Here is a 25,840-nt window from a genome sequence, read left to right on the forward strand (position 1 = left end):
AGTTACTCCTCGGCCTCCTTTAGCAGTAATGATACTTGTAACAAATGTAGCATGTTTGCAGCTCTGGAGGTCAGGATTACTGAATTGGAGACTCGGCTTCACAACCTTCATTCACTCGTAGCTAGCCAGGCACCTGTAGCTGGTGCAGCCGAAGATAGTGTAGGCCCCGCTAGCTGTTCCCCGGCAGACCCCAAGCAGCTGGGGAAAGAGGGCGGCTGGGTGACGGTGACGATGAAGCATAGTCTTAAACAGAAGCCCCAGGTACACCATCAACCTGTTCATGTGTCTAACTGTGTTTCCCCACTTGGCAACACATCTGCCGGGGGTCAAACTCTGGTAATTGGTGATTCTGTTCTCAGACATGTGAAGCTAGAGACACCGGCAACCATAGTCAATTGTCTTCCAGGGGCCAGAGCAGGCCCCTTATGAGGAAAACATCGAGGGAACAGTTTACCCTGCCCGAGATAGGGTTACCGGGGCCCCGCCCTCCACAACAGTGGAGAGTAGATTTTATCACATTAGAGGTCTTTCTGAAAGCGCTGTAACTAAGTTTAAGAATATAATCCACCCACTGTTATCATCTTCAATGCTCATCGAGCAGAGCAGCTATCTGAACACTACCACATCAGTGGTCGATTATCTTGTTAATAATTTTACATTCCTCACTACGTACGACTCTACGTACGAGGTCTGTTAGCGGCTGGGTATCAGGAAGACCTGGATGACGCCACTGCAATCCCAAAGCGACACTTCAACGACACCCTAGCCACCCAGCTTGCTATCCTGACCTCCCGCCAGCAGCGCAACTGGGATCAACACCTTCCCCTGGTCCTAATGTCCTACTGTTTGGCGGTCCAGGAATCTACTGAGTGCACTCCAGCGACCTTGATGTTCGGGCATGAGCTTCGTACCCCAGTGGACTTGGTCTTCGGATCCCCCCATGGAATGTCCTCAAAGACGCCGTCGCCTTCCCCAACACCTCAGAGACTTTGCTATGGACTTGTCGGTTGCTGGGGACAGCTAACCACTCAGGTGGGGGCTGTGTGGCGTGTTGGGGGAGCAGCTAGTTCTCTCCCATCATGCCTTGGGACATGTGCTGCTGTTTTGATGTCATTGTTTTATTGTTTATGGTTACGTTACTTTTAACTGTTATCTTGAATGTTGCGTTTATACTGTGGTTTAAAGTCACAGACAGTTATTGTTTTATAGAATGAATGCAGTACCATAAGTGAGTTCTGTTATGCTGTTATTGACCCTCAAAGCACAGTGTAGCACCAGCAAATTATATGTATCTATATATATATAATTTTTTTTTCAAGTTAAATATATGAATGCTTTTCATTTTCCAGACGTGTTTGATTCAGTCTATATACTTGATCAAAAATTATATTGGAACAATTTGGCTCCAAGCAGAGCTGTTTATATCTTTTAGGGGTCCTTATGCAAGCGTCATGGTCTCTGCTTTTTATACTCTCCCTCCATTATGTGTGTGTGTGTGTTTGTGTGTGTATGTATGTCTAGACGTCTTTGTCCATCCATCCTTTCAGGGTCGCGTGGTTTTAGTGTCAGGGTTACAGGTTATTGTCGGGTTTAAGCCAGGGGTTGGCAAACAGCTGGCACGTGAAGGGTTAACTGATGGCATGGCCATAGCTAGACTGGCCATCAGTCCAGCTATGATTTTTTTTCGTAACGGTTGCACATTTAATTTATCCACCATCATACATTAAGCCAAGAAGAGTTCATTATACTAACAAGACATATCAACGCTGGGCCAAAGTTCAGCACGTGGTTAAAGTTTGTAAATATCACTCAGCAGCCAGTCACAATGATGAAGCAGGTAGCATCAACACATAAATCTACCCGGCTTAAATCACAAGACCACCTCTGACCGAAAAGCTGTAGATATTTCTTGTTTGCACAAATGAATTATAGTGCATCTGCAGGTAAATGAACATCAAATCTCTCAGACTAAAATCTGTATTATTCTTTTAGTCTTAAGAACATATGTTGTATATTTATCACCCTTATGATAAAACCCATGTCAGCCATTGGTTTATGGACTTTGTATTTAGAAGCCTCAACATTTGCTTTATTGCTATTGCTTTGTTTTTTTTTGTGAGCCTTTTTGGACCATATTAGGATGAGGGATCAGAATCTGGAGTCATGCAGACTACTGTTTCGTTTAGCGTGAATCTATAACATTTGTACAGCAGATCCAAGTTGATCCAAGTCATCTGCATAGAGGAGAACTTTAGTAGCAGGCTTGTATAAAGTGAAGCTTTGTGCTCAGATTTGCTGCAAACACTCGTTTTACTTCTGTTACCCTGTTTTGATGCAGAATTCAGTTGAAATCAGGCAAGAACGGGACTTTCTTTTTTAATGTGTTCTTGTGAATTGATTGTGTATCGCATACATTTGATTTGACTTTCTGCGAGACAACAGTCGTCCGCTGGCCAAAAAAGTTTTCCAAATACCTCCACGTGATCAAGCCTGGATTTAGAAAAGAATAGCAAAAAAAATCTGCACCTCCTGCTTCACATGCAATTTGTGTTGTGTGTTCAGAGGCGGCGGCAAGAGGGGAGACCTCGGCTCATCCAGCTGGACAGCCTGATCAGGAGGAGTCGAACATTAACTCAGGTCTTCCAGGGCACCCTGCAGACTCAGCTGCTGGCAACAGCGAGGGAGTGCGGCCGCCGCTGGGATGACGTGAACGCCAAACAGGAGTCCATCACAGGTCAATTGCAGGTATGCGAGTCAGACCTTCTGAGGAGGGTTTCACTTTTCTCTCTTCTTTATAATTGACACTTTTTTTCTCTCTCTCAGCTCCTTGTCTCAGAGTGGGAGGGATTTGAAGCACAAAGGGAGGAGCTTGTCATTTGGTTGGCTGATATGGATGTCCACCTGAGTGAGGTTTACCAGCTAACAGGAAACACCAGTGAAAAACTGAAACAACTGCAGGTGTGGCCTTGTTTTGATATAACATATATTTGATATGATACATACGTCAGAGACATTGTCCTAAACTGGACTAACAAAGGACCATGAGTCCAACATGAAACTTACCTTACATAAGGTAAGGCTGAAGTTCATTGATAATTTTAATCAAAAACTTGTTGTTGAAATATTTTTACTGAATATGCAAACATCTGCTGATGAAAATGTGTTGATTTATTGGTCTGTTATGAAGCTATTGCTATTTCTAATGTGTTTTTATCACTTTCTGATGTTTTATTAATTAAACAATACATGTAGTAATTGTTGTGTTATCTATAGATATAGTATTTATATATATATTTATTTATTCATAGTATAGTAAAAATGTTTAATCATTACTGTTTAAATGACTAATATGTGACATGTATTAGTAGTGATGTGGTGCTGAGGGTTAAAATGCCTTTTTGTCTTTTGGTATATTACGAAACGGCAATAAACCATTAATATATGTCTATGCTGTGCTCGTATTTATTTTACCCTACTCAAATTCAATTTATGATACATTTTATTTTGAAAGATTTAAAAAAAAATTTAAAGAACCATTTTAAAAAGGTTTTTTGAAAAACCATTAAAAGTGCCCCAAAGAATCATTTCTTGATGGCCATCAAAAATTCAATTAAATTTTATTCTTTCTCACCTGTCTTTCTGTCTGTTAGATTTGTATTGTTTATTGTCATTTATGCTTAGAAATATTTAACCTTATATGCTTAGAGGTGTATAATCGATTGTGTAGTGATAGGGTGTGTTATCCTTAATAGTCTGCAAAGGCTTTGTGTGCATTCCAGAGTGTTCTGGCATTCACACCCACATTCTGGGAGCATGAGAAGAGGTCATACCTTCTCTTATTGTTTTATGGCAGGATAAACGTGTCTATATCTGTTTTAGTCTAAGTGCCTTTTGTTTAGATGAACTGTTGGACTTCCAAACCAGCAGGGTTAGGGAAGTCGTTTATGGGGTCACACTCTGACCACACACACACAACACACACACACACACTTACACAACACACAGGCAAGGTACTCTTTGTGTGTATGTAGACGTCATATGTTAATGAACCTATGTATATGACGAGAGCGACTGGGGTCAAGTGAAGGAACGGCGCTTGTCGTGGTTCTCTCCCTCATGCATGAGTAACACAAAAAACTTTGCCTACTTGGTGTTTAATGCTTTTTGCTGTGTAGTTGAATTGTCCTTAACGTTCCAGCGAATAGGTTTATGCTACAAACCTATCACTGTCTCCTTTCAGTTTTTAAAGGTTGCCATGTTAGAAAAAACATTTTGCCCTGCCATGCTGTTTATTGATGTGGTAAATTAATAGTTTATGAAAATATCTCTAAATCTGTTAGTTTTTTTTTTTTAATATTCAGTAATGATCATGTCTCACCTTTAGTCTTCTCTGTCTTAGTTTCAGGTTTCCACCATGTGTTCAGGAGGTTTACTCGACCAAGCAGTCTTTGGGTTTCGGCTAAGTACTGTTTAGAATACCAGAATGGGAAGGATGGTGTAGGTTTAAGTTTATTAGACTGATACATATATACCATACAAGTGGAGTTGATGATCGTCTGTCCATGGAGTTCGGAAACACGTAAGCTAAACTAAAGTTCAATATGTTTAGGCTGGGGGGGGGTTCCCATGTAGCACTGAATATTTCTTTTTCAGTCACCTTTTCCATTATGTGTTTATACACCTCTCTGCATGTAATTATTTTTTATTATTATCATTATCATTATTATTATTATTAGTATAACTGATTATTAATCTCTCTTCCACAGCATATCTCTGTCCTGTCTTCCTTACTTCCCCCTTGCCACCCCTTCTTGAGCCTGGTTCTGCTGAGGTTTTCTTCCTGTTTAAATTTAGTTTTTTCTTCCCATTGTCTCCAAAGCCCTTGATTATGATGTTGGGTCTTTCTCTGTTTTGTTTGCATTATAATAGGGTCTTTACCATAGAATATAAAGTGACTTAAGGCAACTGTTAATTTGTTTTGGTTCTAGCACTACTCCATTGGATCATTTTTCAGAGCTATGTTCATATCGTAGCTCTGAAGAATCATATAGTCATATACTGTCTCCTGGATGTAGAAAAGCTATTTTTTTAAAACATTTCTCAAGGTTTTGGCTTTGTTTTTTTTGTTTTTTTGTTTTTATTTCTCTACTGCCTGGAATGAAATGCTTAAACGTTGTTTTATTTATGTATTTATTTAATCATTAAGCACAACTGTATACAAAAATCCTGTCAAAACAAGAAATGTCAGGATGTCAAACAAGAACCAGATTCAACCAAAAACAGAAAAAAGAAATTTCACCATTTTATTTATTAATGAAAATCTAACTTTAACAAAAGATTAATAAAGAATGTATTTAGTGATTAAGAATATAGTATAAAGAATATAATAATAAAAAAAATCATCAATATATCTGCCAAAAAAAAGTTTGTCAAAATGTTTATATAGTTTCAACTCTTAGTCACATGTTTAAAAAGTACAATGTTTAGAATAAATAATGTGCGTGTGTGTGTGTGTGTGTGTGTGTTATGTTTTGGAAGCAAAAATATTATTTAATTAGTAAAGTAACCACAAACCCAAGCTGTCCCATAAATAGAATAGAAACTACTACTTCACCTCAAAGTTGTAAAATGTCATAAGGACAAGAGTAAAAATTTAAGAACTCTACTAATGTATAAGTATTTGACGTTATTGTTTTAGTACAGGATCTTGAGTTATATGCCACATCCAAAATATGCATGGAGCAACACAGCAAGAAAACAGAGTGAGGTGAAAGGGGTGAAGTGGACCAGATTTTCACCACTGCAGGTGAATTTTAAGTCACTGTCTGTGGCTGGAGAGGTGAAGCTAACGAAACCTGGTGGTGTCCCAGTGACTGTGTTTCTGATCCATTCCTGGTACTTGGACACACGAGTGCCGATTTCTAGTTTCATTGGGTAACCATAGGAATCATGGAGGGTCATAACTCCACTCTGCACCCAGATTGATCCTTTTTTGATCATAATTGGAGCTCCTCTTTTCCACTGAGAAAAGAAATTGGTAAAAGTCAACATGGTAGCAGATAAATACAAAAATGGAAGTTTCAAAACGGAGAATGGAGAATGCCACCATTTATTTACAGTGTGTGTATATTTGTACAAAAATAATACATAAATAGCACTGGAGTTACTTTCAAGAAGTTAATAGTTTTCATGTTCTTTTTAACTGAAAAGATTAAAGACTGAAAACCCATTGGAGTTTTTTTTTTCTATTATAGTAAATCCATAAAATGAAATCTGACAAATATTTCTCACGATAAATGTGACTTTAGCTGGTAGACCTGTTCCACAAAGGAGCTCAGTCCTGTCATTTTAGAAAGAACTGTCTTATGGAAAATTCAAAATATATCAAATAAAATGATTTAGCTATTAAACAACCATAAGAACTGGTATGCTACTATATACATATATGAATAATTGCAGAAACAAAAACATAAATATTTTTTCACACTAGCATTTAACAAGTGATTACATAAGAAACAAATAAAAAGTTGTGATTACCCAACATGAATCTTGTCTTCCAGCTCTGGGCCCAGCACAGATCATGTTCTCTGTGATCACTTTGTCATGTTTATAGTGGCACTGACACTCATTTCCTCCTACTATTGGAATAGTAACATCTGTTGGATGTTGGAGAAATACCCGTCACTATCTTTGAAACAGATTGCAGGATAGCAACTTTTGAAAGAATATATCATAAGACTGTAATATATATATATATATATATATATATATATATATATATATATATATATATATATATAGACATAGATATAGATTTTATTTTTACTTACAATCAAAACCACAACCAGTGACCCAGCTGCTGATCCCACTGTGAAAAGTGCTGTTTTTTGAGGCTAAGCAGATCGGCTGAATGTAGTCTGTGAAATACACAGGAGCTGACAGCTTCAGCAGACAAATGTCACTGTTGTATGTCGTGCTGTTGTATTCAGGATGACAAATTACTTCTTCAACTGTCCGAATCACCACATTTTGACTGAAACCTGACTGAATGTGCTGGCCCAGATGGACTTCTTTGTTGCTGAGTTTATCACTTGATTTTAAAAGAAGATTTAACAAAAAAACACAAAAGAGGAATCTTGTTATCACAGTTCAGAATAGATACTAAGAAATATTTTCAGTACACGTTTTCAGTAATGGACACATTTATTGCATAAATGATCACAAATACTTTTATCATGACTATCTTTTATCATGAGCAATGTAAATAATGTGATGGATATCGTATGGATGGGTTTTAACATCTTTGTGGGAACCAAAAGTTTGAAGTTTACTTGTGGGGACCGGCAGCCCCTGTGGCAACCAAAACCCCAGCCCCCACGAGTTTGAAGGCATTTTGAGACTCAAAATGTGGTTTTAGTGTTAGAATTAGGTTATGTTTAGGTTTAGGGTAAGTGTCAGGGTTAGGCATTCATTTTTGATGGTTATGGTTAAGGTAAGCAGCTAGGGAAAGCATTGTGTCAATGAGATGTCCCCACAAGGATATAAAGTGTGTGTGTTTGTGTGTGCGTGTGTGTTTGCATAGTTGAATTTTGTTATCTTCAGGCAGAGCAGAGGATTTCTTATTTAAAGTTTTTATGCTAACCTTCAAAAATAAAAAGTTAATGGATGTGCTGGTGCGTCCAAATCACATGGCAAATATTAGATGACATAGCAACAAAAGGCTGTCTCACTAAGCCTCCATTTCAAATTTTGTTGAAAGTGAGGACTACATACCAGTTTTTAATCCTAACACAGATGCATTCCTTCTATGCATTTAAATCCTACATCCATTCATACATCAAAACAAACCAAAAAAAAAACTTATGTTGTCTGTTGTGGATACATCTTACTGTAAATAACATAGAAGCTTTTAGATATTTTATTATGTGATAATGATATTGTTGAACTGCTTTAGAAAATACATACAAAAGAAAAACACTGCTCTGAATCACATTTAGTGTCATACTTTAGATCATCTGAGTTTATATCAGGAAGCACTTGCTAGCCAGGGTTGGTTCTATTTTCCTAAATTGCAGAGTAGGATTAGGTCATCATCAACACATGATGACAGATCTTTTAGGGCTAAGACAACAAGCTGCTGACTGTAACTTTGCATTTAATGGATCTGTCATTTAACATAGTAACAATGAGAGGTATCATGGTTCTCTGAGAAAACATGATATTCTTAAGATGTATGAATATTTTAGACTATGGTCCATCTATATGTTGTGGACAGCAGTTAAACCAGAGATGTGGACCACTTACAGAATTGGTCTGCTTGATCAGCTATATTTAGGGCCGGGACGACGCGTTGACATAATCGATTACGTCGACACGTAAAATACGTCGATGTAAAAAAATGTGCGTCGATATGTCGTCACTTTCAAAACAGATATGGCGGCAGCGAGTGGTGACAGCATCAGTGAGGCAGCCGCAGTCGACTTAAATCACTCCACTCGAACACACAGTTCTACAGTATGGGGATATTTTAACAGAAAAGGTTGTGATTCAGTCGTTTTCTGGCTTTGTAAGGTGGAAATGGCCCCCACATTTAAGCTGCTCAGCAGTAACATAGCAGCTGCTGTTTAGTTGTTGTTGTCGTTGTTAGTAGTTTTTATTTGTGGCCCATGCTGGCAAAATGAGTCGGAATGCACGCAGGCTGATTATGAGAATCCCGAAAGACGAAAATGTGAGACAGCAAATTGGCAGCAGGAAAAGAATTAATCATTAGATTCATTGATGCATCGACAAATTAATCGCTAGATTCATCAATTAGGAAAATAATCATTTTGCCCGGCCCTAGCTGTACTACTTAACAGAGATGGTGGAGAGCTCTTTGTGACCTTGAAAAAAAAATTTAGAAATATAAATTGCTGGTAATTAAACATTCCTGCTTTCATGAATAACTTTGACATAATGTAGTGGAAGAAAAATTATTACAGTAAATGTAAAATGAGCACCAACAGTCGCGTGTAACATGATTACCAATGTGAAAGCGACACGGGGACTCACTGTGATATACAGGAAGCAGCTGTCAGCACCCACTGGTTGGTAATCAGAGACCCTTCACACCAAAACTCTCCACTGGGGTCTATAATGACCCGCCAGGGCAAACTTCCTGTGTTTTTCACAATCCTACCACATGCTGACAAAAGAAAAGAAATCACCTTTCATCAGTGAGTAAATTAATCAGCCACAATATTTAGATATATCTCAGGAATTTTCAATTTCAGATCATTTTGAATGTACTGCTGGGAGAGTTCTGTCCTGGCATTCATGTGGATGCTATTTTCAAGACAGCTGACCACCTCAACATTGTTCCAACAAAGCACACTGAGCTATAGCATGTCATTGTGTTTTATTATAGTTTTGATATTGTTGATAATTGATCTATATACAAGTTTCTCTACTTCAATTACACAATATGTTTAGGATTTTTAATATTTGTCTAATGAATAGAAAATTAATAGATGGACTGAAATAAATAAAATTGTAATACAATATTTCAACACAAGAAGCAGAAGCACATGTGAGCATCTCAAAATGTGTGCACAAGATTGCACAGCTTCTTCTGTTGCAAGTCAACTTGGAGATTTTCAATTTAAAAACAGATTAAAAATTGAAACTGATTACGTTGCAAATTTCAACAAGATCACTTTCACGAGTGATTCAGCCTTGTCTGACAAGCTGCATTTGTATCCAAACCAGAGCTGGCTAAGACCCGTCAGCATCTAATGAGGATTTAATTAACAATAAGATCACACCTGCAGGCAAGTTTTACATGCAATACTAGAAAAGTGATTCGTATGACAGGCAGTTACTGAAAATCAATGTCTTTAAGAGGACATTTGTCTTAACAGATGAAGAAATACTTAGAGCATGATATTTATTGTATTTGACCCACTTTTACAAAAAATAAGGCAATGATTTACCAACATACTGTTTACTGTACAGCTTAACTGTATACCAATGGGTGGATGAAAGGCTGGATGAAAAACTAAAAAGTTGTATTTACACAGTTTTTTAATGATTAAAAATGCATCTCACCTGAACAGATGACAGCAGCATCCTGACCATGTTCACATCTGTTTGATCCAAATCCACTGTGCTGACACTCAGTTAGAGAATTTTCATTTCCTGAACAGGTCACATCATCAAGCCAAATCTGTCCAGTTCCTGCACCAAACTGAACTGATCGAGGAGCTTGTAGTGCCGACCCACAGTTTAACTGTCTGCAAACCACCTCAGCATCATTTAAGTCCCAGCCATCATCACAGACTGTTCCCCAGCTGTTATTGTGATAAACTTCAACTCTGCCAGAGCACTGAGTTGATCCAGGCCCAGCTAATCTGATCAGAGCTATCAGTTAAATGACAAGAACTATGATTTGATATTTTCTTTACATTACAAAAAGGATTGTACAAGATAAAGGAACAGACGGCATTGCATTTTTTCAGTATCTAAAACCATTCTCACCTGAACAGATGACACCAGCATCCTCAAAATGTCCACAGTTGTGTGATCCAAATCCACTGTGTTGACACCCAATAAGAGAACTTTCACTTCCTGAACAGGTCACATCATCAAGCCAAATCTGTCCAGTTCCTGCACCAAAGTAAGCTGATCGAGGAGCTTGTAGTGCAGACCCACAGTTTAACTGTCTGCAAACCACCCCAGCATCATTTAAGTCCCAGCCATCATCACAGACTGTTCCCCAGCTGTTATTGTAGTAAATTTCAACTCTGCCAGAACATCGAGTCGATCCAGATCCAGATAATCTGATCACATCTGTGAGGGAAAAGAGAATAACTTTCATATCATGTGTTAGTGACATTATAAATAGTGTATAACACACAGGAAAAGCCCGAAGTGCAATGTCTTCTAGTATTTCAGGTTATTTTACCTGAACAGATGACAGCAGCATCCTCCCTGTGATCACAGTTGTGTGATCCAAATTGATTGTGTACACATGTAGTTAGGGAACTTTCATTTCCTGAACAGGTCACATTGTCAAGCCAAATCTGTCCAGTTCCTGCACCAAAGTGAGCTGATTGAGGAACTTCCAGTGCTGACCCACAGTTTAACTGTCTGCAAACCACCTCAGCATCATTTAAGTCCCAGCCATCATCACAGACTGTTCCCCAGCTGTTATTGTAATAAACTTCAACTCTGCCAGAACATCGACTTGATCCAGATCCAACTAATCTGATCGGACCTAGCAGTTAAGTGACAAGAACTATGGTTTGATCATTTGTTTAAATTTAAAAAAAGGAATGTACGAGATACAAGAACAGACTGCATTGCAATTTTTCACTATCTAAAAATGTATCTCACCTGAACAGATGACACCAGCATCCTCGCTGTGATCACAGTTGTGTGATCCAAATTGATTGTGTACACACGTAGTTAGCGAACTTTCACTTCCTGAACAGCTCACATCATCAAGCCAAATCTGTCCAGTTCCTGCACCAAAGTGAGCTGATTGAGGAGCTTGTAGTGCAGACCCACAGTTTATCTGTCTGCAAACCACCTGAGCATCATTTAAGTCCCAGCCATCATCACAGACTGTTCCCCAGCTGTTATTGTAGTAAATTTCAACTCTGCCAGAACATCGAGTCGATCGAGATCCAGATAATCTGATCACATCTGTGAGGGAAAAGAGAATAACTTTCATATCATGTGTTAGTGACATTATAAATAGTGTATAACACACAGGAACAGCCTGAAGTGCAATGTCTTCTAGTATTTCAGGTTATTTCACCTGAACAGATGACACCAGCATCCTTCCTGTGATCACAGTTGTGTGATCCAAATTGATTGTGTACACACGTAGTTAGCGAACTTTCATTTCCTGAACAGGTCACATCATCAAGCCAAATCTGTCCAGTTCCTGCACCAAAGTGAGCTGATTGAAGAGCCCCGAGTGCCGACCCACAGTTTATCTGTCTGCAAACCACTTCAGCATCATTAAAGTCCCAGCCATCATCACAGACTGTTCCCCACCTGTTATTGTGATAAATTTCAACTCTGCCAGAGCATCGAGTTGATCCAGATCCAACTAATCTGATTGCATCTATCACATAACAGATGAAAGATATTTTAGAATTTCCATTGCACTAATTAAAGGACTCCATGTAAAACGCACAAGAAAAGACTGATCTGCAATGTCTTCTAGTATTTCAGTGTATCTCACCTGAACAGATGACAGCAGCATCCTGACCATGTTCACATCTGTTTGATCCAAATCCACTGTGCTGACACTCAGTTAGAGAACTTTCATTTCCTGAACAGGTGACATTGTCAAGCCAAATCTGTCCAGTTCCTGCACCAAAGTAAGCTGATTGAGGAGCTTGTAGTGCAGACCCACAGTTTATCTGTCTGCAAACCACCTCAGCATCATTTAAGTCCCAGCCATCATCACAGACTGTTCCCCAGATGTTATTGTGGTAAACTTCAACTCTTCCAGAACATCGAGTCGATCCAGATCCAGTTAATCTGATCACACCTTTTAATGAAAAACACATGACACAAACGATGTTTTAATATATGTCCCATAAAGAAAACAAAGATACATATCACACAAAAATACATTAACATGCAGTATGTTCCATGTCAATGAGTGATGTCACCTGAACAGATGACACCAGCATCAGAATAATGTCCATTGTAGTAGTAGTAGTTGTAGTAGTTTCCCCATCCAGAGTGTTGACATTCAGTTAGAGAACTTTCATTTCCTGAACAGGTCACATTGTCAAGCCAAATCTGTCCAGTTCCTGCACCAAAGTAAGCTGATCGAGGAGCTTGTAGTGCAGACCCACAGTTTAACTGTCTGCAAACCACCTCAGCATCATTTAGGTCCCAGTTATAATCAGAGACTGTTCCCCAGACGTTATTGTGAAAGATTTCAACTCTGCCAGAACATCGGCTCGATCCAGAACCAGCTAATCTGATCAGATCTAAAAGGCAAAGAACATGAAAAATACATTAATGTATTCTTCAAAAATGCAGTACACAAACAAAAAAGGCTTACTTGCAATATCGTGTTTCAGTTTTCACACCTGAACAGATGACAGCAGCATCCTGACCATGTTCACATCTGTTTGATCCAAATCCACTGTGCTGACACTCAGTTAGAGAACTTTCATTTCCTGAACAGGTGACATTGTCAAGCCAAATCTGTCCAGTTCCTGCACCAAAGTGAGCTGATTGAGGAACTTCCAGTGCCGACCCACAGTTTAACTGTCTGCAAACCACCTCAGCATCATTTAAGTCCCAGCCATCATCACAGACTGTTCCCCAGCTGTTATTGTGATAAACTTCAACTCTTCCAGAACATCGAGTCGATCCAGATCCAGTTAAAACGATGGACACAGCTGAAAACAAAACAGAGATGATGTGAAGAGGACCAAACATAGAATACTTTCTGTTTCCAGCCATAGATTCCAAGTTATAGCAGAACGGTAAACTGAAAGGTGTAATACTGTCAGTCCACACAGATTGAACCCTAATAAAACAGTCTATAAAAAGTTCAATGGATTCACTCCTGACCTACAATGACATTCAGCTCCCAAATTTGAATTAAGACAGAGTTTGTGAGGACTGCAGAACATCCACATTAAGAAAGTTGAAGCAGGCGACTTTGTTTGAATTGTTTCAATTACAAGACCTGAAAAGAACTAAGAAAACTTCAAGTTGCAGACTTGATCAAATCTTTCAGGGGTATGGTCTCCCTTAAACACTCACACACACACACAAGCCCGTTCAGCAGTCTTAGTGAGGAACTTCATTGAAATAATGCTTTCCCTAGCCCCTTACCCTAACCCTTAAAAATGAATGCCTAACCGTAGCCCTTACCCTAACCCTAACCATAACCTAATTGTAACCCCGACACTAAAACCACATTTTGAGCATCAAGAACGCCTTTACAAGCCTTCAAACTTTTGAGGACCGGTTTATGTGTCCTCACAAGTGACTGTTGGTTCTCACAAGTGTAGTAGAATGAAGATGTCGGTCCTCACAAAGAAACAGTAACACACACACACACACACACACACACACAGATGTCAGGCTGACTTTCCCTCTCTGAAAATATCTTCCATGTCCCGCTCATAAATGTTCATTTGAAACTATTAAAATGTTCCTTTAAGGTATTTAAAATGAAATCTGTAATCTTGTAAGTTATTAACAAGTAATGTATAGCTCTCTGGATCTGAGCTGCGTTTAAAGAGAAAGATGCAAACATTTTACCACTCAAATATTCTACAGTGTGGTTCTTGCACAGATGACTTTAACTGTTCACACTGAATTTCATTATGAAACACACTAATAAGTGGAAGACGGAAGTCTAAAAGAAAGTTATTTTTACAGTGATTAACATCTATCAGATGATCAAAAGAATATCTCACCTGAACAGATGACAGCAGCATCCTGACCATGTTCACATCTGTTTGATCCAAATCCACTGTGTTGACACTCAGTTAGAGAACTTTCATTTCCTGAACAGGTGACATTGTCAAGCCAAATCTGTCCAGTTCCTGCACCAAAGTGAGCTGATTGAGGAACTTCCAGTGCCGACCCACAGTTTATCTGTCTGCAAACCACCTCAGCATCATTTAAGTCCCAGCCATCATCACAGACTGTTCCCCAGCTCTTATTGTAGTAAATTTCAACTCTGCCAGAACACTGACTTGATCCAGATCCGGTTAATCTGATTGGACCTTTTAAAAACACGTGACACAAACGATGTTTTAATATATGTCCCTTAAAGAAAACAAGATACATATCACACAAAAACACATTAATATGCAGTATGTTCCATGTCAAAAAGTGATGTCACCTGAACAGATGACTCCAGCATCAGAATAATGTCCATTGTAGTAGTAGTCTCCCCATCCAGAGTGTTGACATTCAGTTAGAGAACTTTCATTTCCTGAACACCTCACACCACTGAGCCAAATCTGTCCAGTTCCTGCACCAAAGTAAGCTGATCGAGGAGCTTGTAGTGCAGACCCACAGTTTAACTGTCTGCAAACCACCTCAGCATCATTTAGGTCCCAGTTATAATCAGAGACTGTTCCCCAGACGTTATTGTGAAAGATTTCAACTCTGCCAGAACATCGGCTCGATCCAGAACCAGCTAATCTGATCAGATCTAAAAGGCAAAGAACATGAAAAATACATTAATGTATTCTTCAAAAATGCAGTACACAAACAAAAAAGGCTTACTTGCAATATCGTGTTTCAGTTTTCACACCTGAACAGATGACAGCAGCATCCTGACCATGTTCACATCTGTTTGATCCAAATCCACTGTGCTGACACTCAGTTAGAGAACTTTCATTTCCTGAACAGGTCACATTGTCAAGCCAGATCTGTCCAGTTCCTGCACCAAAGTGAGCTGATTGAGGAACTTCCAGTGCCGACCCACAGTTTAACTGTCTGCAAACCACCTCAGCATCATTTAAGTCCCAGCCATCATCACAGACTGTTCCCCAGCTGTTATTGTGATAAACTTCAACTCTTCCAGAACATCGAGTCGATCCAGATCCAGTTAAAACGATGGACACAGCTGAAAACAAAACAGAGATGATGTGAAGAGGACCAAACATAGAATACTTTCTGTTTCCAGCCATAGATTCCAAGTTATAGCAGAACGGTAAACTGAAAGGTGTAATACTGTCAGTCCACACAGATTGAACCCTAATAAAACAGTCTATAAAAAGTTCAATGGATTCACTCCTGACCTACAAAGACATTCAGCTCCCAAATTTGAATTAAGACAGAGTTTGTGAGGACTGCAGAACATCCACATTAAGAAAGTTGAAGCAGGAGACTTTGTTTGAATTGTTTCAATTACAAGACCTGAAAAGAACTAAGAAAACTTCAAGTTGCAGACTTGATCAAATCTTTCAGGGGTATGGTCTCCCTTAAACACGCACACACTCACACACACACACAAGCCCGTTCAGCAGTCTTAGTGAGGAACTTCATTGAAATAATGCTTTCCCTAGCCCCTTACCCTAACCCTTAAAAATGAATGCCTAACCGTAGCCCTTACCCTAACCCTAACCATAACCTAATTGTAACCCTGACACTAAAACCACATTTTGAGCATCAAGAACGCCTTTACAAGCCTTCAAACTTTTGAGGACCGGTTTATGTGTCCTCACAAGTGACTGTTGGTTCTCACAAGTGTAGTAGAATGAAGATGTCGGTCCTCACAAAGAAACAGTAACACACACACACACACACAGATGTCAGGCTGACTTTCCCTCTCTGAAAATATCTTCCATGTCCCGCTCATAAATGTTCATTTGAAACTATTAAAATGTTCCTTTAAGGTATTTAAATGAAATCTCTAATCTTATAAGTTATTAACAAGTAATGTATAGCTCTCTGGATCTGAGCTGCGTTTAAAGAGAAAGATGCAAACATTTTACCACTCAAATATTCTACAGTGTGGTTCTTGCACAGATGACTTTAACTGTTCACACTGAATTTCATTATGAAACACACTAATAAGTGGAAGACGGAAGTCTAAAAGAAAGTTATTTTTACAGTGATTAACATCTATCAGATGATCAAAAGAATATCTCACCTGAACAGATGACAGCAGCATCCTGACCATGTTCACATCTGTTTGATCCAAATCCACTGTGTTGACACTCAGTTAGAGAACTTTCATTTCCTGAACAGGTGACATTGTCAAGCCAAATCTGTCCAGTTCCTGCACCAAAGTGAGCTGATTGAGGAACTTCCAGTGCCGACCCACAGTTTATCTGTCTGCAAACCACCTCAGCATCATTTAAGTCCCAGCCATCATCACAGGCTGTTCCCCAGCTGTTATTGTGATAAATTTCAACTCTGCCAGAACACCGACTTGATCCAGATCCAGTTAATCTGATTGGACCTTTTAAAAACACGTGACACAAACGATGTTTTAATATATGTCCCTTAAAGAAAACAAGATACATATCACACAAAAACACATTAATATGCAGTATGTTCCATGCCAAAAAGTGATGTCACCTGAACAGATGACTCCAGCATCAGAATAATGTCCATTGTAGTAGTAGTAGTCTCCCCATCCAGAGTGTTGACATTCAGTTAGAGAACTTTCATTTCCTGAACACCTCACACCACTGAGCCAAATCTGTCCAGTTCCTGCACCAAATTTAGATGTTCGAGGAGCTTGTAGTGCAGACCCACAGTTTAACTGTCTGCAAACCACCTCAGCATCATTTAGGTCCCAGTTATAATCAGAGACTGTTCCCCAGACATCATTGTGAAAGATTTCAACTCTGCCAGAACATCGGCTCGATCCAGAACCGGCTAGCCTGATCAGATCTAAAAGGCAAAGAACATGAAAAGCAGTTAAATACAGCTTGCAATATCATCTTGATCCAGCAGTTTTCACACCCGAACAGATGACAGCAGCATCCTGACCATGTTCACATCTGTTTGATCCAAATCCACTGTGTTGACACTCAGTTAGAGAACTTTCATTTCCTGAACAGGTCACATTGTCAAGCCAGATCTGTCCAGTTCCTGCACCAAAGTGAGCTGATTGAGGAACTTCCAGTGCCGACCCACAGTTTAACTGTCTGCAAACCACCTCAGCATCATTTAAGTCCCAGCCATCATCACAGACTGTTCCCCAGCTGTTATTGTGATAAACTTCAACTCTGCCAGAGCATCGAGTCGATCCAGATCCAGTTAATCTGGTCTCACCTTTTAAGCACAAAAAAGTCAACTATGTTTTTGTTGTATGTTCACCAGTGTGATAATGATGAAGCAGTGGTCTCGGTTAACGTGGTTTTATTAACCAGCACAGCAGCAGAGAACTTACATGCTTGGATTCCATAAACGAATGGCGCCTATACCACTCAAAACATACACACACCTACTCGGAGGTACGGCAAGCGGACTAGGACAAAATACCAAACTAACAGCAGGTTATCTACATCCCCCTTCTTTAGTACTTCCCCAACCGGATATAAAGTTTAGTGCATATTGAATAATAATACTCACAGCATAAAAGGTGACATACGCTGACCCTTAGGAACATTTAAATTTGCAACCAGATGGAAGAAATAAACATAACAAAAATATAATTTTGCTGTATAAAGTAAAATATGATTACAACTGAAAATCACCTCAAACAGAATTTAACTTGAGGCATTGACATCAGTTACTGTTGGCTAAAACATCAAACCTGAAAATGTTCTGTGTTTTTTAACTAGCACCAAATTAATCCCTATATCTTGGATTTGGTTTGCACACACGACCAAAGCGTGTCCTGTAAGCACCATCACTCTTGGAAGGTCTTGGAGAATGCAAAACATCAGAAGAGCTCTCAACATGAGTGCTGTCTTTAAACTGTTCTACATCATTGTTTTCACCCACAACCTGCAGTCCATCATAATGATGATGATCAGTGTCTTCCTGAACAGTAACGGGCTCAGACACAGGCAATATGTGTCTGCGATTTCTCCTGTAAGCGTTTCCATCTGACTGTACCAGGTAGGATCTAGGTTCTTTACAAAGTTCCTTCACCACACCTGTGCGGTCATAACCCTGTGGGGTCTGTAACCTTACTACTTGTCCTTCGTTGAGAGGTGGAAGTGGTCGGCTGGATCTGTCATAACAGACCTTCTGAGTCAGTCTCTTGTTGAGTAGTTGGGCTTTCACTCTCTCAGATTCACAGTGTTGTGGTTCGAGCAGTTTCGTTGTGATTGGGAGCGTAGTTCGAGTCTGTCTGGATAGAAGTCGTTCTGCAGAAGAACCCAGGTTCACATCACGTGGAACATTCCTGAGATTCAGCAGGTTGAGAAATACATCAGTGCCATCTTGTTTTTACTCAGATTACTGATTTTCTCAATGATAGACAGATCCTGGAGATATTCCAGTCTGGATTTAGGGTGAACCACAGCACAGAGACGGCTCTCCTAAAGGTTTTAAATGATCTTAGATGTAACTGGGACGCCCAAAAGCTCTCAGTCCTGGTGCTACTGGATCTAAGCGCAGCCTTTGATACAGTAGACCACGCTATTCTTTTAAACAGACTGAAACACATGGTGGGCCTCTCTGGTGCTGTACACAGCTGGTTCACTTCCTATCTCTCTGACAGATCTTTTATGGTGAGTATGGATACATGCTCCTCTAAGATCCATAAAATGACATGTGGTGTGCCTCAAGGGTCGGTTCTAGGCCCTGTACTTTTTAATTTGTATATGCTGCCTCTCGGCGGTGTCATCAGGAGGCATGGAGTGAACTTCCACAGTTACGCTGATGACACGCAGCTGTACATCTCCGTGTCTCCTGATGACACCAGACCAATGGATGCCCTTTTTAACTGTATCTTGGATATAAGATCTTGGATGGCAGAAAACTTTTTACAACTTAACCAGGACAAAACTGAAGTTTTAATCGTCGGTCCTGAGGCTCAGAGAGAGAAACTCTTGTCTAAATTAGAGGCATTTTCACTATGTCCATCGCTACAAGTGAAAAACCTGGGTGTTATTTTTGACTCTGAGCTTGGTTTTATCCCACATGTTAAACATGTAACTAAAATTGGATTTTATCATCTAAAAAATATAGCCAGAGTCCGCCCTATTCTCTCTCGGGCCAACACGGAGATGCTGATGCATGCTTTCATTACCAGTCGCATTGATTACTGTAATGCCCTGCTCTCTGGTCTTCCTAAGAAGAATATTTCAACTTTACAACTCTTGCAAAACTCGGCAGCTCGTGTGCTGACGAAGACCAGAGGGCGGGCCCACATTACACCGGTTTTAGAATCGCTGCACTGGCTCCCCGTGTGTTTCAGGATCAATTTTAAAGTTCTTTTATTGGTTTTTAAATGTCTTAATGGTCTTGGGCCTTCTTATCTCTCAGATCTGCTTTTACCATATGAACCCTCGCGGACCCTGAGGTCCTCTGGTACTGGCCTTTTGATTGTCCCTAAAGTCAGGACACATACTCACGGAGAGGCAGCTTTTCAGTGGTCCTCGTCTGTGGAACAGCCTGCCGGAGGAGCTCAGGGCCGCAGAGAACGTACATGTTTTTAAGAACAGGCTCAAGACCCACCTTTTTAATTTAGCTTTTACTTAGCGTTTATTTACTTTATGCTTATTTATTCTATCCTGTTATTCTATTATTAATTTAGGATTTACCTAATATTTTTTGATTTTATTCTTATTCATTTTTTAATCTTCTTATTCTATTTATATTTATATTGTATCCTGTTCTTATTTATTTTATCATTTTACCCTATATATATCGTATTGCGTCATATCTCCAGTGTTTCCTCGGAGGGCGCTCTCTGCACCGGGGCTGTGATTGACCGTGGCTGCTGGGTCTCTGGGGGTCCTCTCAGCCTGGCTGGGGGCTCCTTGGCCTCCCTCCTGCTGTGTGCCCAGCCTGGAGGCTGCGGTCTGTGACCGGCTCCCGGTGCAGACGGCTCCCTGTTATAGTGTTTCCTCACTTGGCTCATGCGAGCCCAGCCCAATTTTTACTCTTTAAGTGTGCACGTGTGCGTATGTGTGTGTGGGTGGGGGGATATATGTGTATTAAGAGTGTGGGGAGTGAGTTGGAGGGTGGGGTGGGCTGCTTTTAACTATGTAAAGCACTTTGTGCTACATTTTCTCTGTATGAAAAGTGCTTTATAAATAAAGATTGATTGATTGATTGATTGATTGATCTCTGTGTGATTTCTCCATCAGCTGTTTAGCACTGCGCACTGCTCTCTCAGCAAGCCCATTGGATTGAGGATACTCTGGACTGCTGGTGACATGTTGAAAGTCCCACTGTGAAGCGAAGTCTTTGAAACGCTGGCTTGTAAACTGCCTTCCATTGTCTGAGATCAGAGTGTGTGGAGCACCATGAACTGAGAAGTGTCTTTTCAGCTTCTTGATGACTGTCGCCGATGTCAAATCCTTTAGCAGGTCAATCTCAAACCAGCCTGAGTATGAGTCGACTACTACTAAATAGTGCTGACAGTGCCACTCAAAGATGTCTGTAGCCACAGTTGACCAAGGTAGCTCTGGAACTTCATGCAGATGAAGGGGCTCTTTTTGTTGATGAGGTTTAGTGCTGTTACACACCGAGCAGGAAGTAACTGTTTGCTCAATATCTCTTGACATGAACGGCCAGAAGACGATCCCCCGTGCTCTCCGCTTGGTAGCTTCTACGCCGGGATGTCCTCTGTGCACGATAGTGATGTAGTCTCCTTGCAGTGATTTTGGGATCACAGCTTTGGAACCTTTAAGAATGATGCCGTCATCCACAATCAGCTCATCCCTGAAAGGAAAATATGGATGAACTGCTGAGGGAAGGTTGTGGAGTCGTTGTGGCCAACCATGTTTGATGAGCGAGCTGAGCGCTTGCAGTGTCTCATCCTCAGCTGTGTGTCCTTTAAGTTCCTCCAGGCGTGAAGAAGAGATGCAGCTCACCGTCATGACATCAAAGTTGTCCTCTTCTTCAGACTGCTGGAAAGTGGAGCTGTTGGGAGCACGAGACAGTGTGTCAGCCAGATACATGTGTTTTCCACATTTATATGTGAGGGTGATGTTGTATTTTTGGAGCCGTAACAACATCCTCTGTAATCTGGCTGGTGCAGCGTGAATAGGTTTCTTTAGTATGGTGACTAGTGGCTGATGGTCTGTTTCTACGACCACAGGCTTGCCATAAATGTAGTCATGAAACTTTGTACATGCGAAAACAACAGCCAGCAGCTCCTTTTCTATCTGAGCATATCTGGTTTCAGTGTCTGTCAGAGTACGTGAAGCATACGCCACAGGTCGCCCTTCCTGTAAGCAAGCTGCACCAAGACCATACTGTGATGCATCGCACGTTAGTGTCACAGGTTTGCTGACGTCATAATATGACAGAACAGGTGGATTAGACATGTGCTCTTTAAGTGCTTCGAACGCAGTCTGATGCTGTGTGTCACACATCCACTCACTGTCCTTGTGTGTGAGCTGTCGCAGAGGAGCTGACAGATGGCTGAAGTTTGGAATGAATTTTCCAAGATAATTGACCATGCCCAGGAACCTCTGCAGGGCTTGGACATCTGTTGGAACTGGCATCTCTTTGATTGCGGCTGTCTTGGAAGGGTCTGCTTTAAGCCCCTCACTTGTGAAAATGTGTCTGACATAACTGACCTGATTCAGCCGGAATTTGCACTTTAATGGGTTTAGTCGCAGGTTTACTTCTCTGGCACGATCAAGGACTTTTCTCAGGTTGTCGTCATGTTCTTTCATGGTTCTTCCGCCGATGAGTATATCATCAACAATGATGGCACATGGATACCCAGCGAATATCTGCTCCATGGCTCTCTGAAACACCTCGCTGGCAGCGTTAAGACCAAAAGGCATTCTGAGGAACCAGAAACGACCAAAACAAGTGCTGAAGGTGGTTAGCATGGATGATTTCTTATCCAATGACACCTGCCAAAAAGAGTTCTTAGCATCCAAAACAGAGAACACAGTAGCATTTGACATTATTGCAGCCACTTCTTCTACTGTGCGCATGGGATGGTGTGGTCTTTTCAGAGCAGTGTTTAAATTTCGAGGATTTATGCATATCCTGATTTCATCTTTGCCCTTCTTGTTGGTGGCTACCATGGAAGACACCCAGTCTGTTGGCTCTGAGACGGGAGTAATGACACCTAATTTCTCCATCCTGACCAGCTCTGCCTTGACCCTGTCTTTCATGGCCAAAGGGATGCGATGTGCTGGCCGAACAACTGGTTTCACATCTGGGTTCAGTGTCATGCAATAGATGACTGGCAACCTCCCAAGCTCATCAGAAAATAAGTCGCTGTATTCTGTGATAAGCTGTTGTGACAGGTCATCTGCAGACATGCTCAATTGGTGGACGTCATTGCTGAATGATACAAGTCCCATTTCTCTGCGTGCACACAGTCCAAGTATTGGCTGAACATCTTCATTAATAACAAAGAATGATAGCACATGTGGCTGTCCATGCAGAAAACACTGCAGCTTAATTACACCTGAGTTTTGAATCTTGCTGCCTCCAAATGCTATTAGGTTAACGGACTTGGGGTGTGCTTTCATTTGTTTATCTGCTCTTAAAATGTTAACCGTTTTCTTGGGAAGCACATTACATTTAGCACCTGTGTCCACCTTCATCTCAACAGGAATCTCATTAATCTGTACGGTGACAAAAACTTCCTCTTTGTGTTCCACATGCACTTCAGTCGCATGGATTGCATATTGAAGATTTACACCATCAACATAGAATGTGTCATCTCCGCTGTGATCAGCTTGTTCTGGTTCCACATGATGAACTGACTTTCTGCGTCTTGCTACGTTTTGGGTAGGCTGAACAGCTGTGCACCGTTTCTTAAAATGATTCCACTTTTTGCATGCATGACACTGCTGCCCAAAAGCTGAACATTTGCTCTTTTTTGCAGCATGAGCGCCCCCACAGTTAGTACAGTTAGTAACATGCTGTGTTTTAGGCCTGTCTCCTTGTATTTTCATTTTATCTCCTCTGTGCTGTCTTGTAAATTTGGGCTGGAGCACATCAACATTTGATGCAGATTGTTGAGGAAAAGCAAGTGTTTTATTATGCTCTTCAGTCATTTCATGAATCTGGCAGACAGATATGGCTTTTGCTAGCGTTAAATCACTATCACGCAGTAGCACTTTCCTTAAATTGTCGTTGTTGATGCCACAAACTAGTCTGTCTCTTATTAGTTCTTCACTCAGATCGCCAAATCTGCAGCTTTTTGCTTTAATCCGTAAATCACTTACATAGGATTCAACAGTCTCGCCAGTCCTCTGATTCCGCGTGTTGAACTTGTGTCTTTCCATCGTGACGTTGGTTTGAGGGCTGCACATCTCTCTGAATTTCTTTTTGAGACACTCAGGATCCTCCTTCGATTCTGCAGGAATGAGAACTCGTCCTCCATCGCCGGGCTCTCTCACTTCTGGCGCTTAAACAAAAGATCGCTCCCGTTCTATAGCTTCGGGACCTGCTAAGTTGAGCAATATGTAGGCTTGTGTGCGCGCTGGCTTGTCAGAGTGTGCCACCGCTATAAAAATGTCATACTCTTGCTCAAAAATGCGCCAATTTTCAGCAACATTACCATCGAAAACAAGCGGGTCGGGCCTCCTGAATCCCTCCGCCATGTTGTCTGCAGTCCGGACACAAAAAACGCACCCACAAAAAAGACTTGAGGCGGGAAGAAAAAATACCGTCAACTACGAAGTACGTGTTCTATCCCATCTGACACCATGTTGTATGTTCACCAGTATGATAATGATGAAGCAGTGGTCTCAGTTAACGTGGTTTTATTAACCAGCACAGCAGCAGAGAACTTACATGCTTGGATTCCATAAACGAATGGCGCCTATACCACTCAAAACATACACACACCTACTCGGAGGTACGGCAAGCGGACTAGGACAAAATACCAAACTAACAGCAGGTTATCTACAGTTTTCATTTGTTTTTTTATATTTAAAAACAATACTAAATGGATGAAACAAGAACACTCTGCATCTGATCTCTGCATCAGCCTATCCCACGTCCAGCTAATCTAATGTTTTGTGCATCTGTAAACACATGAAAAAAGAACACAGTTCAACTCAACTTTCGTTTCAGTTTTATGCAAACAACTCCAGATTACTGCAACAATCACCACATTTCACTTTATACTGCAATGTAAAGCTCCTAACGTATGACAGAGAAAACTGCAACAATCAGATGATCCCCTATGAGCAGGCACTAGGCAATGGTGGGAACGAAAAAAAATCCCTTTTAACAGGATGAAACATGCAACAAAAAAAGAGGTAGGGAGAGGCAGTCATCTGATGCAAACAGTTGGGGGCTGAAGGGAAAAGAATAGGGTTTAAAGAAAAAAACAATAAGTATGGGTGAAAGAAGATTAAAGTTAATGGTAAGGAACAAGGTATTTAACAAAGTATATAAGGTATATAAACATCTAGGTTAAAGATGCTCAATGTATGATGGGAAGCTCACAGCACCCTGATGCTATCGAAAATTTGTGTTTCACCTCATTTAACCTCAGTGTACTGTTGGTATGTACATGTAACTTTGTAACTTGAGCAGAGAATGACTGTAAAGATCAGAAAATAAAACTAACTAGAAAAATTTGCATTTCCTGCGAAAATGCAGTCTGGCCGAGTGAGATCTTGAGGGAGAACAAAGGGAAGCGGTGGCCTAGAGGGAAGCGAGCCGGCGTCAGGAACAGGCTGAGAGCTCGTGCACACCGCACACCTCTGCCTAGCATCCTGCTCGCCAACGTCCAGTCACTGGAGAACAAGCTTGACGACCTCAGGGCCAGGATAAAGTTCCAGAGAGACATTCGGACTGCAATCTCCTCTGCTTCACCGAGACATGGCTGAACCCAGCGGTGCCGGACCACGCCATCCAGCCGGCCGAGTTCTTCTCGGTTCACCGCATGGACAGGACACGGGACTCGGGGAAGTCAAGGGGAGGCGGCGTGTGTTTAATGGTGAACACATGAAAAAAGAACACAGTTCAACTCAACTTTCGTTTCAACTTTACTGCAATGTAAAGCTCCTAACGTATGACAGAGAAAACTGCAACAATCAGATGATCCCCTATGAGCAGGCACTAGGCAATGTGTGTTTAATGGTGAACAACAACTGGTGCAACAGTGCGAACGTTGTTCCTCTCACACGCTCCTGCACACCAAATCTGGAACTACTGTCCATCATGTGTCGTCCTTTTTATCTACCTCGGGAATTTACATCGGTCATTGTAAGTGCCGTTTATATTCCACCAC

At 40.8% G+C, this 25,840-nt stretch overlaps 1 protein-coding gene across 1 annotated transcript; it reads right to left on the bottom strand.

Annotated features, from left to right (window-relative positions):
* Nucleotides 1-5,458: 5,458 nt before the first annotated feature.
* Nucleotides 5,459-22,904, bottom strand: LOC309703098 (scavenger receptor cysteine-rich type 1 protein M160-like; the record flags this gene model as incomplete). The annotated part of the gene is made up of 18 exons (XM_082527800.1): nt 5,459-6,021; nt 6,538-6,656; nt 6,831-7,090; nt 9,052-9,184; nt 10,087-10,398; nt 10,516-10,827; nt 11,374-11,685; nt 11,801-12,112; nt 12,233-12,544; nt 12,669-12,995; nt 13,098-13,412; nt 14,445-14,756; nt 14,876-15,190; nt 15,293-15,607; nt 16,637-16,832; nt 17,654-17,769; nt 18,600-18,812; nt 20,774-22,904. The coding sequence occupies 18 exons, from the start codon at nt 22,902-22,904 to the stop codon at nt 5,713-5,715; spliced, it is 6,621 nt and encodes a 2,206-aa protein (XP_082383926.1). The 3' UTR covers nt 5,459-5,712.
* Between the last annotated feature and the right edge of the window lie 2,936 nt (nt 22,905-25,840).

This window comes from Aulonocara stuartgranti (genome assembly GCF_965226115.1).
Source record: "Aulonocara stuartgranti genome assembly, chromosome: 3".
Taxonomy (NCBI): Eukaryota; Metazoa; Chordata; class Actinopteri; order Cichliformes; family Cichlidae; genus Aulonocara; species Aulonocara stuartgranti.